At 39.0% G+C, this 13,643-nt stretch overlaps 1 protein-coding gene across 1 annotated transcript in view; it reads left to right on the top strand.

The window, feature by feature from the left end:
• Nucleotides 1-13,643, top strand: part of atp2c1 (ATPase secretory pathway Ca2+ transporting 1) — a 36,894-nt gene that overhangs the window by 7,330 nt on the left and 15,921 nt on the right. The window contains exons 2-7 of the mRNA XM_084385272.1: nt 3,324-3,428; nt 4,860-4,976; nt 8,679-8,768; nt 8,861-8,896; nt 9,071-9,132; nt 13,341-13,449. Coding sequence (XP_084241398.1) covers nt 3,324-3,428; nt 4,860-4,976; nt 8,679-8,768; nt 8,861-8,896; nt 9,071-9,132; nt 13,341-13,449 — 519 coding nt within the window. The remainder of the gene's footprint in view (nt 1-3,323; nt 3,429-4,859; nt 4,977-8,678; nt 8,769-8,860; nt 8,897-9,070; nt 9,133-13,340; nt 13,450-13,643) is intronic.

The raw sequence follows: 13,643 nt of genomic DNA, 5'->3' as shown, positions 1-13,643 counted from the left end.
TACATTACATATTATAACAAATGCCTACAGAGGGCGCCAATGGCCTGGTGATTGTTGTTGTTACACATGCAGCATCGTTGTTTAATATTAGGCAACAATCGTTTAATTCAAATGTCCACTTAATCTTTAATATTTGGCAACTTTACGATGCTGCAGCCACTGTAATTTCTTGAACAAGAACATGTAGACATCAAAACATGCAATATAGCATATTTAGAAACATATTGATGCATTCTCCTGTGTTGGCTTAGGTGTATAAATGATTTATGTTACAAATCCAGTGAAATGGCACACGTTGCATTCCCAGATGAACGTTATAAGCAGCATATGCAGAAATGGAGTATCGCAATTCGCCCAGAAACCCGCAGCGCATAGATTTATTTAACTGAATCGCAGCCTTTGGGATTTCACAATAGCACTATGCTATATTATGATTTTAAATGGTTTTAATATATCATGCAGCCTTTGAAAATGGTCTAATAATGCAGTTCATGGATTCTCATCTGTGGAATGCACCATTTGCGGTGTTTTGCCGGTTAATCGAAGCGATCGAGGACTTTTAAAAATGTAGTACTCGAATTAAATCGAGGAATCATGACATCTCTAGGACCATCAATTTGCAAATTGACCCGGATAGCTCAAATAGCATTTATTCATTAGTTTATAGAGTCAGAGAGAGGTGAGAACAAGGGATTGGTTCATCCAGGTTTAAGCTGTTGCCACTCTTAATTATGGGAATCCGCTCAGGCTCAGACTCACTAGATCTTCAGTAAGATACGTTTAGCTTTACGCTGGAACTGCTGAGTGAAAGTGTAGGAAGAATGATGTGTAACACTTCAAGATGCTAAGCTGATGTATAAGTCGCTGTACGATTCATGCTGGATTTGATGCTTAACATGATACGGACTGTAAAAGGTAGCCCTGATTTTCTATTTCTTTTAAGATCTCTTCTCTGTTGTCTTCTCTTTGTTGTAATTTAGAAGAGCAACACTCTGAATGATACCTGCCAATGACATTTACATTTATTCATTTAGCGGATGCTTTCATCCAAAGTGACTCACAAGGACATCCTTCCTGAGGGGAGCTCTCTTAAAAGGACATTCTCACTTCTCAGAGCGTTTAGAATGGGCTCTGAGCGAATTGTTTGTCTGGTCTCTTTTGCAGCCGTGTCCTGAAATCTAGACACAGCAAGATTTTGTTTCGATTTGCATGTTGTGCTTAAAAATGTAAACACCCATCTGGGTTGTTTTGTTCTTTCCATTGTAACCTAGTTTGTTTAAAACATAGGACTCTAATATAAACTCTCTAAACATTTAACCTTGGGTAGTTCCGAATGACCCAAGAATATATCTACATTTCATTAACTTAACTTCTGTTCATCTACCTATCACAAGTTACAGGACACGTAAATAATTGGTCAAAGGGAAGCTGAAACTTCCTGAAATTAGAAAAACCAAACTGGCAGAGAATGTAGTTTGACCCTGGCCACTATTAAAATTACAATTGTGCATACTTGACAAGTCAAAGTGTGTTGGTTTTCAAGCAATCCACAAATGTGTTAGACTTAGGGCTGTAATCAACCAAAGAAAATCTTGGTCGACTGAAGTCCTGAAATTTTAGACTAAAAATTACGTTAGGGAAAAAAAACTAAATTAATTAGCTGCGCACCGTGCGCAGTACTTGGTAGCCTTGTTGTCCGCCTAAATGAATTATAAATAAACATAAAAAACTAGTAGGCTATTTGCAGTAGCCTATATTAAATATATTAAATCGTTTTTGACCTAATTATTTTGCACTGACTGAAATGAGACTGACACACGAGTCTGTCGGCTCTAACAGCGTTGCATCACGTGCATCTGCGCAATATCATAGCCTGTGATTTCCGAAAATAGTTGTCAATCAAATGTTGTCAACTAGTGATATCATCACAAGAACCTTTGAGGAATATGCAACATAATTTAGACAATTGTTTTTGTCATATGTATTATAATAACTGACAGACACTGTCATTTCAGCCGCTCTGTGGAGCTCAGCTTCGCGGCTGAGACACGAATAGACTATTAACTTGAAAAAAAATGCGGCCACACTGCCGATGTCTTTGTTGACATGGTAGAAGAGGACTGACTGATTATGAATTGAACGCTCTCACAATTAAATAAATAATATTCAGCAAACCTTAGCCTACTTTCTTCAATCTGTCTCTCTTCTCCAGTGGGTTGGGCTAATCCAAAAGAAGTGAAAACAAGGGGGGTGTTCTGAAGACAGACTGTTACCTGTGAACCATTAGCAATTAGTGCTTTCCACCTGATGAAATGAACGCGGAAAAAAATCGACCAATCAGAATTTTCGTCGAGCCAGAACGTATCGACCAAATAATCGACTAATCGACTGGGAGATTACAGCCCTAGTAAGACTTATATTACCGTTCAAATTTTGGGGTTGGTAAGATTTCTTTGTTTTTTAAAGTAGTCTCTTCTGCTCACCAAGGGTGCATATATTTGAAAAGTATAATATAATATAAAAATAACAAACATACTGATCCCAATCTTCTAAACTATTGTTGAACAAGGAATGATGGTGCAGTTACTTAATTCAGTAACCAGCCAGAACACTTTAGCGACCAAGTTTTGCATAAGCAAGTGTTGCTCGTGTTTTCATCAGAATATTTGAAAAATCTATTATATTTATCCTGTCTGTTTGTTGTTTACTGAATCACCCTTTGTATGTTTGTTTGTGAGTTTGAGTGGCAGATGGTGTTAAAAAAGATTCTGGTTAGTTGACCAGATCAATATGCAGCCAAGCAAATAGGATGTTGCAAGGATGTTCATAATGCTCTTTGTGAGGCTGAACCTGATGTTCATCATGGCTATCTAGATTTTAATGTCATTCTCTTCCCTAATGCGCTCCAGTCCATCTGTTGGGCTCCATTATTGCTGTCGGACGATATTTCTCCAGTCAGACTGAGGCACAGCTGTGGCTTGCTCTAATGGTGCTTTTTGTAGCTGAAAGTCTATGCAATTTGAGAAAGTGTCAGATGATTTTTACTTCCGTCCTATGCCTGGTTGGTCTGGTCAAAATAGTCCATGTGTTTTACCTAGATTTTTTTATGGTTTCTTTGTGCAGCACTGAAGGGGTCAAAGTTTTCTGGTCCTGTAATCCTTTTGTACATTGCACTCAGGTTTTTTTGAGGAGAGATTAGTTTATGATGACATTTTCTCTGTGAGATCACATGGGTTATCAGTTTTAGATGTTAACATCCTCCTCTGTTGATGTTGTGTTTTAATCTGTTTAAAATTTATTTATTTTTGTTTCGCTTTTTTCAGCTTGCCGAGTATCAACCCCACTGTGAAAATGAGACCATGGTTCCAGTACTGACTTCAAAAAAAGCCAGTGAACTACCTGTGAACGAGGCTGCCTGTACACTGCAGGTATATTCTTGTCACACATTATTTGATCTTTTCTTAAAAAGAGGGACTAAATGTATTAAACTGTTAAAGGATAATTCCGGTATTTAACACTTTGAGTCTATTTTGTAGTTTGTTTTGGATGAACAAGAGTGGTGGACAAAGAAATTTTGACAATGGTTCCTGTCTCGACTTTTTGACTATTTTAGAATTGCCCATGACCGCTTTAGAATGGGAGTCTATGGCCATGCACAAACATGTCCTTAAAACAACCCTTAACGTTCGTTTTCAAAACTGTTCAACTCACCGAGTGGTTAGTGGTGTTCGTCAAATTTTGGTCACAAATGTGACCAGTGGGATATGGGATAGTCCATAATTATTGCAAAATTACTCCGGCAGGAAAATCAGGATAACAATGTGAATTAGTTATTATACTAATAAATAAATATTTGACCAATTAGAATCAGGCTTTCCAGAAAACAATTTCTAGGAACTTCTAGGAACTAAATTGAGTGTTGACTTTAAGTCAATATCCTTTGTTGTTCTTAGATCAGCACTGCTATCTGATTTTAATGCCAGGGTAGGGTAAGGGGTAGGACTATGATTGTTTGATAGGAATTATGTTTCAGGAACAAGACAGGATCTTGATCCTGGATCATGTTCTACTTGTTTAAACCTTTAAACTTTGAATGTATAGCAACAACCTATAGAAACAGCAGCAGCGAAAGCCCAATTGAATTTCGTTATGCAGTCAAACATGCACCAAAAGTACAGAATGCATGCCTTGACACTGAGGAATTCAAAGCCCATCCCTGCGGATATCACACAGTGTCCCTTAATGAATCACGCCAGGAAGATTAGAGAGTGCTGGGATGCTCTTGCAGTGTCAGCGTGGATGATAGAGCTTGTAGTGCCATGTCCATCACCACACTGACATGACCATCTGCTCGTCTTCTGAGTCTTTCGAAGACCACTGTCATCAACATTCATAACGCCTTGGTTATTACTATTTCAATTGAAAATAAAACAGAACATGTTTTTCATTTGTGTGCCATCAGAAGTTTGTTGTAAAATAATACAAAGCGGTCAGATTTGGTTGATCTCAGCAATATTTTGACCCCCATTCCTAATACTGCCCAGACAGCAGGTCTTTAGGTGCAGGGATCTAGCTTTTATGCTCTCTTGTGTTCACGATGCAGTGCATGCAGTTCACTCCGGTCTCAAGATCTTTTTCCACACAGGGAGCAGAGATGCATTGTGGGTGACTGCTGTCTAACAAGAGACTTACTAAAGCTCAAGTTCCAGGACACTGGCTTTATTAGTTGTTTCCATGGCTCCAGCATTCTTATTTGTTAGTGGTTAATGTCAGTTGTCATGGTTACACATCTGATGAGTGTTATTTTGGGAAGGCTGCATTTTTCTGACTTTAATTCCCTCCCTCTCTCCCTCGGTTAGGCTGACCTGCAGTTCGGTCTCACCCAGGAGGAGGTTTCAAGACGTCGCGTCTACCATGGATGGAACGAGTTTGACATCAGCGAAGATGAACCACTCTGGAAAAAATATATATCTCAGGTTGGGTGGCTAAAAAAATAAAAGCAAAAAAAAAAATAATAAAAAAATCCTTAACTTGCTAATATGATACCAGAATTTCTAGTGAATCTTGATACCACATCTAACACAATAACACAGTCCTTTAAGTTAAATTTTAATATAAATATTATCGAATTAATTTAAAACAATTATTTATAAACTCTTTACTTGAATGATTAAGTAATGCGTACAGAGTCAACATTAAAATTATGAAAAAATAAATTAATAGCAATAAAATAAAAAGAAATGGCTCAAAAGCAAGATAAGAATCATTTGCTTGTTAATCAGCAACACTGTAATGTTATCTCGTTGAGTTCAGACTGTAGAATATGACTTCTTTTGCTGTGGGGTTGTAGACCCAATCCTATTGGTCGTGAGTTTTCTTTAGACATCGAAGAAAAAATATTGTGTAAAAAAAAATTAAATAAAAATCACTGTGAATTTTTGCACCCTGTTTGAAGGGCTCCTTAAGCATTGTTTCTATTTCAAGTCTTGCAACAAAAAAATAAAACTATTGTGAATATGCCTTAAAGCTGTAAAACGACCCGGTTCATACAGTTCTTACTTCAGATATAGAGATGACGGGTCGCTGTCCTCTGTAAAAAGATTTCAGTCCACCCTGGTCAGGAGGTTTGTGCTGATTGGCTAAATATAGCATTATAACTGGGAGGAATTGTATTTTTTCCCACAGTCACCCGGGCCTTCTTCAGAGCTGGCACACTTTGTCGCCTTCATCCTTTTTGGCTTCCCCTGCAGTGCGATATTTTACACCCCCATTTCTTTTGCATGTGTATATTTCTAACTGGAAAACTTGTATCACAAATATGTCATGTCACGACTGTCAAGTGCGACGTGGTTCATGCTGATAATTGTTGCGTGAAAATGTATTGGCCTTTATTTCTCATTACCGCTAACCTTTTTACTTCTTAATTACAAAGGCGGCTTCTTGTCTTATTTAACACCTGTGAACACACTAATTTTATGAAGACGCCAAAGCTCAGTTCCCAGTTTCACCCTTGTCTTACCTCTGCTTTTCACAGTAGAAAAGTCTTGTTTTTTTGGGCGAGTAAAAGCGTCTAAGTCTGTGAACAAAGCTGTCTGAGGTATCACTTGCGTCTCAGAGAGTCGTTTTAAGAGCAACAAGCTGTCATGCCTTTAATCTGTCACTTCACATTCGCTTTTTGCTTTTGGATGTGCCGACCTCCCTCGGTCTCTCTCTTTTGTTTTCCCCCCTGCTTTCTCTCTCTCTCTCTCTCTCTCTCTCTCTCTCTCTCTCTCTCTCTCTCTCTTCTAGGCACCCTCCCCGTTTACTGCACCATGCTTCACGGACCAGAACGTATCAGACAGGGTTTTTTGTTTGTCAGGCGCGACCACCAGCACTGCTTTAAAATAATCTCCCATACTTCTTTCTTTTCCCTTCAGATTTATTCAAATTCTCAGCGGTATTTTTATCACAGCGCCACCAGCCCTAAGCTTAAAAACACGCCGTAAATCCTGATGTGTCACAGTAGACGTGAGAGAACGTCAAAGGACTTTCAACAGACAGCAAAGTCAAACCCAGTTTGTTTGTTACCTGTGTGTAACCTGACTGGTACTGTGTGGCCGTGGTTTGGTTTTTAAAAAGTCTGCCGTGTTGCTCGCTCAAAAGAAATGATGAGCTCATCTTGCGTGATGCTGTTAATTGCGGTTATGCAGACGCGACGATCCGCAGGTGTCAGATCCTGCCGTAGATTAAAGCTGCAATCTCTGTATGTGGCCAATCAAAGGAAGCAACCCACAATCCCATCGTTTTAATCTTCACTTTCTAGAGCTTTACCAGCATGTCCTTCCTTTATTTATTTGTCCTCAAGAGGAAATTGGTTTCCACCATTTGTCATTAGTCATTTCTGGTGCTGTTGGTTATCAGGTGACCTTGGGGGTTTTGAAATAAACCAAATAACATACATTTCCTGTCTAAGAAGTGTCAGTCCACTGCAAGCAATTGCATGCATTGACTAAAATGCACTTTTGAGCTGTTTTAACTGAAATTCATTTGCGCTGACATATCTTAAAGTCCCCCTGTGGCGAAAATGTCTTTGTGGTTTTTAAGACAAACCATATACAAAATCATAAGTCAACACCATTGCTGAGTATTTTCTCTTTAAACGGGTGTGAAAAAAAGAGTCTAAAAAATGCGCTTTGGAAACGCTGGTGTTTCTGACGTCACAAACTACCTTGTAACCAATCACACAACAACGTGTGATCGTCAACGAGTGGATCTTTGAGCTGCTGTGAGTGAGTGGAGGCGGGGCTTATTTGCATAGTCATAGAACCGCATTTACTAAAATAAAAGCTATTTTAAGGCATGAAGATTTTTTTTCAAGAAAAACATGTTTAAATATGTCATTTTGGTGATCAAAGATGAGTTTTAAGGGATGAAATTAAATAATTGACTACAGGGGGACTTTAAAACATGTCAGTGCCATTGTTTTGTCTCAACTCTCAAGATGCACACCAGTAATGTTTTTTTCTAAGGCATGTTTTTTTAAAAGCTACTTAAATGTCCTAATTGAACAAAGGCCTAATCCTGGCTTAGTCTAAGCCCTGTCTCTGAAACCAGGCCTTTCTTTTCAGTAGACTATAAAACTGGTGTTTGTAGAACGAGAACTAATATATTTCTATACCCTGTCTATCATTTATGTTTTTTGCATGACACATGTCTCTCCTAGGGCTGGGTGATGCAGATAAAAAATATGCAAATAATTTTCAGTTTTCTGATGATATTCAGTACATCTTAATATGTATTTGCTCAGTAAATTGATTAAAAATCTATTTAAACAACAAAGTTTCCACATAATTATACAGTAGTGTCTAAAAGTGATGTCTGGAGGGGATATATTTGTTTTTAATAACCCTAAAAGTTTTTTTTAAACCAGCAAAATATGAGGAAAATATTTAATATTTGTAATATTTTAAATATGAGAGAAGAACAAAACACAACGTGGTTAAGGTATTTATTTTGTACAATTATTTATATAATGTATTTATAAAAAAAAAATATATATATATATATATAAAAATATAAATAAAGTCTGGCAACAGAGGTTTTTTTTTTTTTTTTTTTACTATGCAAAAAAAGCATAGAAATTTACCACTATTGCGAATCTGGGATTCAAAATTTTATTTAAAGCGATTTCACATTTAAATTAGCAAATTATGAATTTTAACTTTTTTAAACACTAAAACATTTTTAAATATTTTTTTAGTGATAACTCAAACAAATAATTAAATCAGTGTTTTTAAATGAATCACTGAAATGTACATTTCAAAATAAGTAATTTACGTCAACCAATAGAAATACCCAACTCTTTGGGGATTTTTCCTATTAAACTAACTTATTTTACAGCATAGAAATTTTTTCTGAGCACTGTAGACTAATACTGCAAATCGTTTCGGGCTGTGGTCTCTTGCTGTCTGTAAAGATGTGTATGTACCTGTGGTATCTGAAAAAGCAGACTATATAACAAAGAGGTCGATATTTGTTGCTGTCATGTATAGCTAACATTGATTATTCTACTTCAAACCCAGAGGCAGATAAACTCAGACCTTCACCTAGAGATGTGGGATACAATGAATTCTGAGAAGCATTGCGCCCCCATGCAGTCTATTTTTCTGATTTTTTTCTCTCTTTCTTTTGGTCTCCAGTTTAAAGACCCACTCATCCTGTTGCTGCTGGCGTCCGCTGTCATCAGCGTGTTGATGCGTCAGTTTGACGATGCCGTCAGTATCACCGTGGTAAGTTCCTGCTCACTCCCCCTCTGTCAGACTTTTGATTTCCTTGAAGTACTTGATCAGTTTATTAACACTCTTGTGTCATTCTTTTTTAGGCCATTATTATCGTTGTTACAGTTGCCTTTGTACAGGTAAATCCAACATACACTGATGACATTACCTGAAGCTATAGACCTGAGAGCGTATGCAAATGTCAGAATACTTTTTGAGATACTTTGGAAAAACTTGAAGTCTATATAATGAGGTGTAGTGAGAGTGTAAGTGTGGTGGACATTTACTGTCAACTCTGTTCTGCTTCATTTCAGGAATACCGCTCAGAAAAATCGCTGGAGGAACTAGGGAAACTTGTGCCTCCAGAATGCCATTGGTGAGCATTATCTACACAATTCAAAAAGTGCTTTAATAGATTATATGTCAAAAATAAGTGGCTATTAGAATTAGAGCTTAGATTCTCTGCCCGAGCCCGAGCCCGGACTCGACCCGACCCGACCCGCGGGCCGGGTCGGGCCGATATTTCCCGCCACTGTCCTCGGGCCGGGTCGGGTCGGGCCCTTGATAAATCACGTCACGTGTCATGCGCAGCGTCTCGTCCACTCGAAGTCTCGCACGCTCGACGTATCACACCTGCTGTGCGTGCTGTAGCCTACTATTCTGTACTATAGTGCAACATGGAGATTGTAGAGGCAAAGAAAAAAATAAAAACAGGCGAATTAACTCTGAGCAATTTTGAAGGAAAATCGGAGGTATGGAAACATTTTAAGCTAGTCGTAGGGAGTGACAACATATGTGTTGGCTTTGTCTCGTGCATTAAATGCGGCACGCTGCTCGCCTACGACAGCAAAAAAACGGGGACATCGACTATGAACAGACACATGAAGCAGGCTTGCCATGACAGAAATGATAAAAGTAGTAAGCCTCAGCCCTCAATGTCCTCTTTTGTTACTTTTCCAAGCATTCCCCAGAGGGCGAGGCAAGCCATCACAGAGAAATGCGTTGAGTTTTGCTGCAGGGACATAAGGCCATTTTACGTTGTAAGTGGCCAGGGCTTCGAGCGGCTAGCTCAAGAATTAATCAATGTTGGTGCTACATATGGTCGTGTATCGGCCCAGTCCATTCTGCCTCACCATAGCACCGTTTCCAAGGCTTGCGTAGAAAAGGCAGATGAGAGGAGGAAAGTTCTGGCACAGACGCTCAAAGATGCTCTGAAGAATGGAGACGTTGCGATGAGCACAGATATGTGGACTGATGACTACAAAAAGATAAGTTACATCGCAATAACGTGCCATTATATCACCGACGACTATAATTTAGTTGGTAAAACTCTCACCACCGCAATGTTTCCCGTGGAAGATGCTAAAACGGGAAAAAACATCAGACGCGAGATAGTGTGCTTGCTGGTCAACAAATTTGGCCTCGACCCTAGCTCCCTCAGCCGAATAGTGTGGGTAACAGATGAAGGCAGCAACATAATCAAAGCCCTGGAACCATATAGGAGGCTTTCTTGTCTCGATCACCTAATTAATACTGTCCTTCGCCACGGTCTGCATGCCGACGCACTGTCCGAAAACGCGCCGGATATAGGAGAGACCATATCTGCTGCGAAAGGACTTGTAAGATATCTAAAACAATCTGGCCTGGTTGCGCAATTGTCAAAGACAGTGCTACAGATGGGGGAGACGCGATTCAGCACAGTGTACCTCACACTCAAGTCAGTGCAAGACATATACTCAGAGCTACGGGAGAAACTGGAGACCCGCGGTGAGGTTGAGCGCATCGAAAATATTGCACCTGACTTATTGAGCTTTCTGGTCACATTTTTGGAGCCATTCTATAATGCCCAGAGAGAGTTGGAGGGCGACAAATATGCAACCATAAACCTGGTCTGCCTCTGGGTTGAGAGACTGAAGAGACATTGCCAGCCCTCTCCCACCGACTCACCGCAGCAAGCATTTGTGCGCCAGAGACATGCCGAGTTCATTGTGCAAAAAATCAAGGTGAACATGCTGCACAAAGTTGCTCTTTTCCTCTGGCCCAAATTCAACAAATTGAGGATGATGTCTCCTGTAGAGATAGCTGAAGTACATGCCCACGTTCGCACCCTACTCTTGCCTGTGGAGGAAGATGCTGCAGCGGCTGACAGTGCAATGAGCAGCAGTACTGGCTTCACACCACCAGCAGCCAGGCCCAGGAGAGACTCCGAATTTGCTGAGTGGGAGAACCAAGACGATGATAACGAACCAGATGAGGATGAGGTGGCTATGTACAATTCACAGAAGCATGCCATGGATGACGACCGGGACCTACTGAAATGGTGGAAAGTGAACGGATTGGTGTACCCAAAACTAGCCAGGCTGGCAAGATCCGTCCTCTGCATTCCAGCAAGCAGCAGCAGCAGCGAGCGGGTGTTCAGCGCAGCTGGCCGAACGATAGAGCAGAGGAGGACCGCTCTGAAACCAGAAACTGTGGACGCAATCTTGTTCTTGCATGACAACATGTAGAACCATGTAAGTAGGCTATAGCTTTGTGATTAATATGGTATTATATAATGATTACATATATAGCAGGCAGCCTTGGCCTAATCAATTTCTCACACTTCATCTACAGGCTCATACACAGCACAGCAGGAGGCTACCAGACTGGAGCAGCGTTTTTGCACTATAGACCTACGTTTTATAATAGGCTTTACAAATATTTATTTTGTTTAAAAAATATGATATGTTCTAAAACATTGTTTAATTATATTAAAGTAGTAGGCCTATAGTCTTAGGCCATCATTTTCGGTGTTCATCATTATTCACGGTTTATTTTTTTATTTTTATTTTTTTACGTTTCATTCGGAATTTCAGATCCATTTACGATCCATTCAATTATTTCTGAATAAACAACGCAGTTTACATGCTTCTTCCTTGTCGCATTATTCATTAAGATAATAATTAATAAATGCAGGCACAATTATGAACGTGATAAATGTTACAGATATGTTTTACTATGCACAAACAAATGCCTTTCAACATGTGCAAAATTCAGAATTAAATGAATGTGCTGCAATTTGTACAAAAAGAGTACCAAGTACCTTACGTGTTTTAGCCATTAAATAAGCACATTTAGTTTAAAGTTTGTTAAGTTTTGTTTTGAAGCAAGATTTTCTTTAAAGTGAATTTCGTTTAGTATAAATTGTATCTTAAATTTTGATACATTTTTCATCAACCCATTAATACATAAAAAGCAATATAGCAGACACTATAATCATGACATGAAGTCGCCGGCGCGCCACGGTCACTTACACCATTTGAAACTCGTAACACACGCTGTCACCGAATTTACAAATGCACATCTTGCTTGTTGCTCACACACATATTATGTTAAAATAACAAAATGTTGAAGTAACATTATTAATAATAATTAATCTTTAAGAATATTTGATTGAATGCTGAATGTTGTGCTTGTTAAATTTAGTAAAATTAAAACTTTAATAGTGATAATTAAAATAATTGAATATTAAATATTGAGTGGCCTTTTTTTTTTTTGCTCATTTATTAATAGTATTTATATAATATATATAACTGCGCAGCTCCCCCCTGTAGCCTAAATAATCTAGCACAGCAGCACCTGCGTTAAAAAAAAATTCTGGCTCCGCCTCTGGTTATAACGGCCCACATATTAAAAATGGTCGGGTTTAAATCGGGCTCGGGCTCATAATTACAGTGAACGTGTCGGGCCGTGCCGGGTTCGGACACAACGGGCTCGGGCTCGGGTAGGGTCGGGCTTGATTTGTTGGGCCCGATCTAAGCTCTAATTAGAATTGACTCAGGTTTAACAAATAAATGACACAAAATCAATCCTGCTTTTGGGAAAGTATTTACACTACTGTTCCATTGTTTTGAAGTAAGTCTCTTATGCTCACCAAAGCTGCATATATTTGCTCAAAAATACAGTAAAACTGTGATATTGTGAAATAGTATTTCAATTTAAAATTTGTGATGGCAAAGCTGAATATTCATCAGCCATTATTCCAGTCATCAATGTCAATAGACTTAAAAAATAAGCTTCTTTCTTTAACTTTTTTTTTTTTTTTTTGACTATTTGATATGTGAGGGTTATCTGTGGGTAAGGTCTTGATGTCTTAGGTGTATTTTCCAGAGCTTTACACCCACCAAATGTGTGAGAAAAAGACAGCCTTTCAGACAACATATGGAGAGTTAGAACGAGAGGTGTAATTTCCATTTCAAACACACAATGTCTCATATTTGCACTTCAAAACTGGGCCGTGCCACAGTCTTGAGCTCTGTTCTCAAACACCTGTAGAACAGCACTCAGCACACACCACAATGTGTTATCCTCCTTTTCTCTGCCACTCTGACTCTCTGACTCTGGCAACAAGCATTTTTTTTATTGCCAAGACTGTTGGAACTACATTCACAAAAGTATATGACCTCCATCTAGTCCGCAGGGCACAAATCTCAAGGTCTGTCCACACGACTTCACTGGCCTAATTTCAAACCGTTCAACGCTCAATCCCTCTGATGCCCTCTCTATTTCTCTTTCCAACTCATCTCCTCTCTCCTTGTACTCCAGTGTTCGAGAAGGACGTCTGGAGCATCTTCTGGCTCGAGAGCTTGTACCTGGAGACACTGTCTGTCTATCAGTCGGAGAGAGAGTCCCAGCTGACCTGCGTCTTTTCGAGGTGTGAAATGAATATATATATATATCTCTCCTTGTCTCTTTCTCCTCTTCCATGTGTCTCTTTTATGCACAATATTCTATTATGAATTATAATTTGGGCATATTCTGATTATGTAAACTCCAATTATTTATTATTACCATAAACAGATTAAGCCAATACTACAGTTTCTAGAGACATTTAATTCAGAATATTCA

The sequence above is a fragment of the Rutilus rutilus genome (assembly GCF_951802725.1).
Source record: "Rutilus rutilus genome assembly, chromosome: 17".
Taxonomy (NCBI): Eukaryota; Metazoa; Chordata; class Actinopteri; order Cypriniformes; family Leuciscidae; genus Rutilus; species Rutilus rutilus.
Note: the sequence above shows the minus strand (reverse complement) of the source record. Positions and strands in the feature narration are given on the sequence as shown.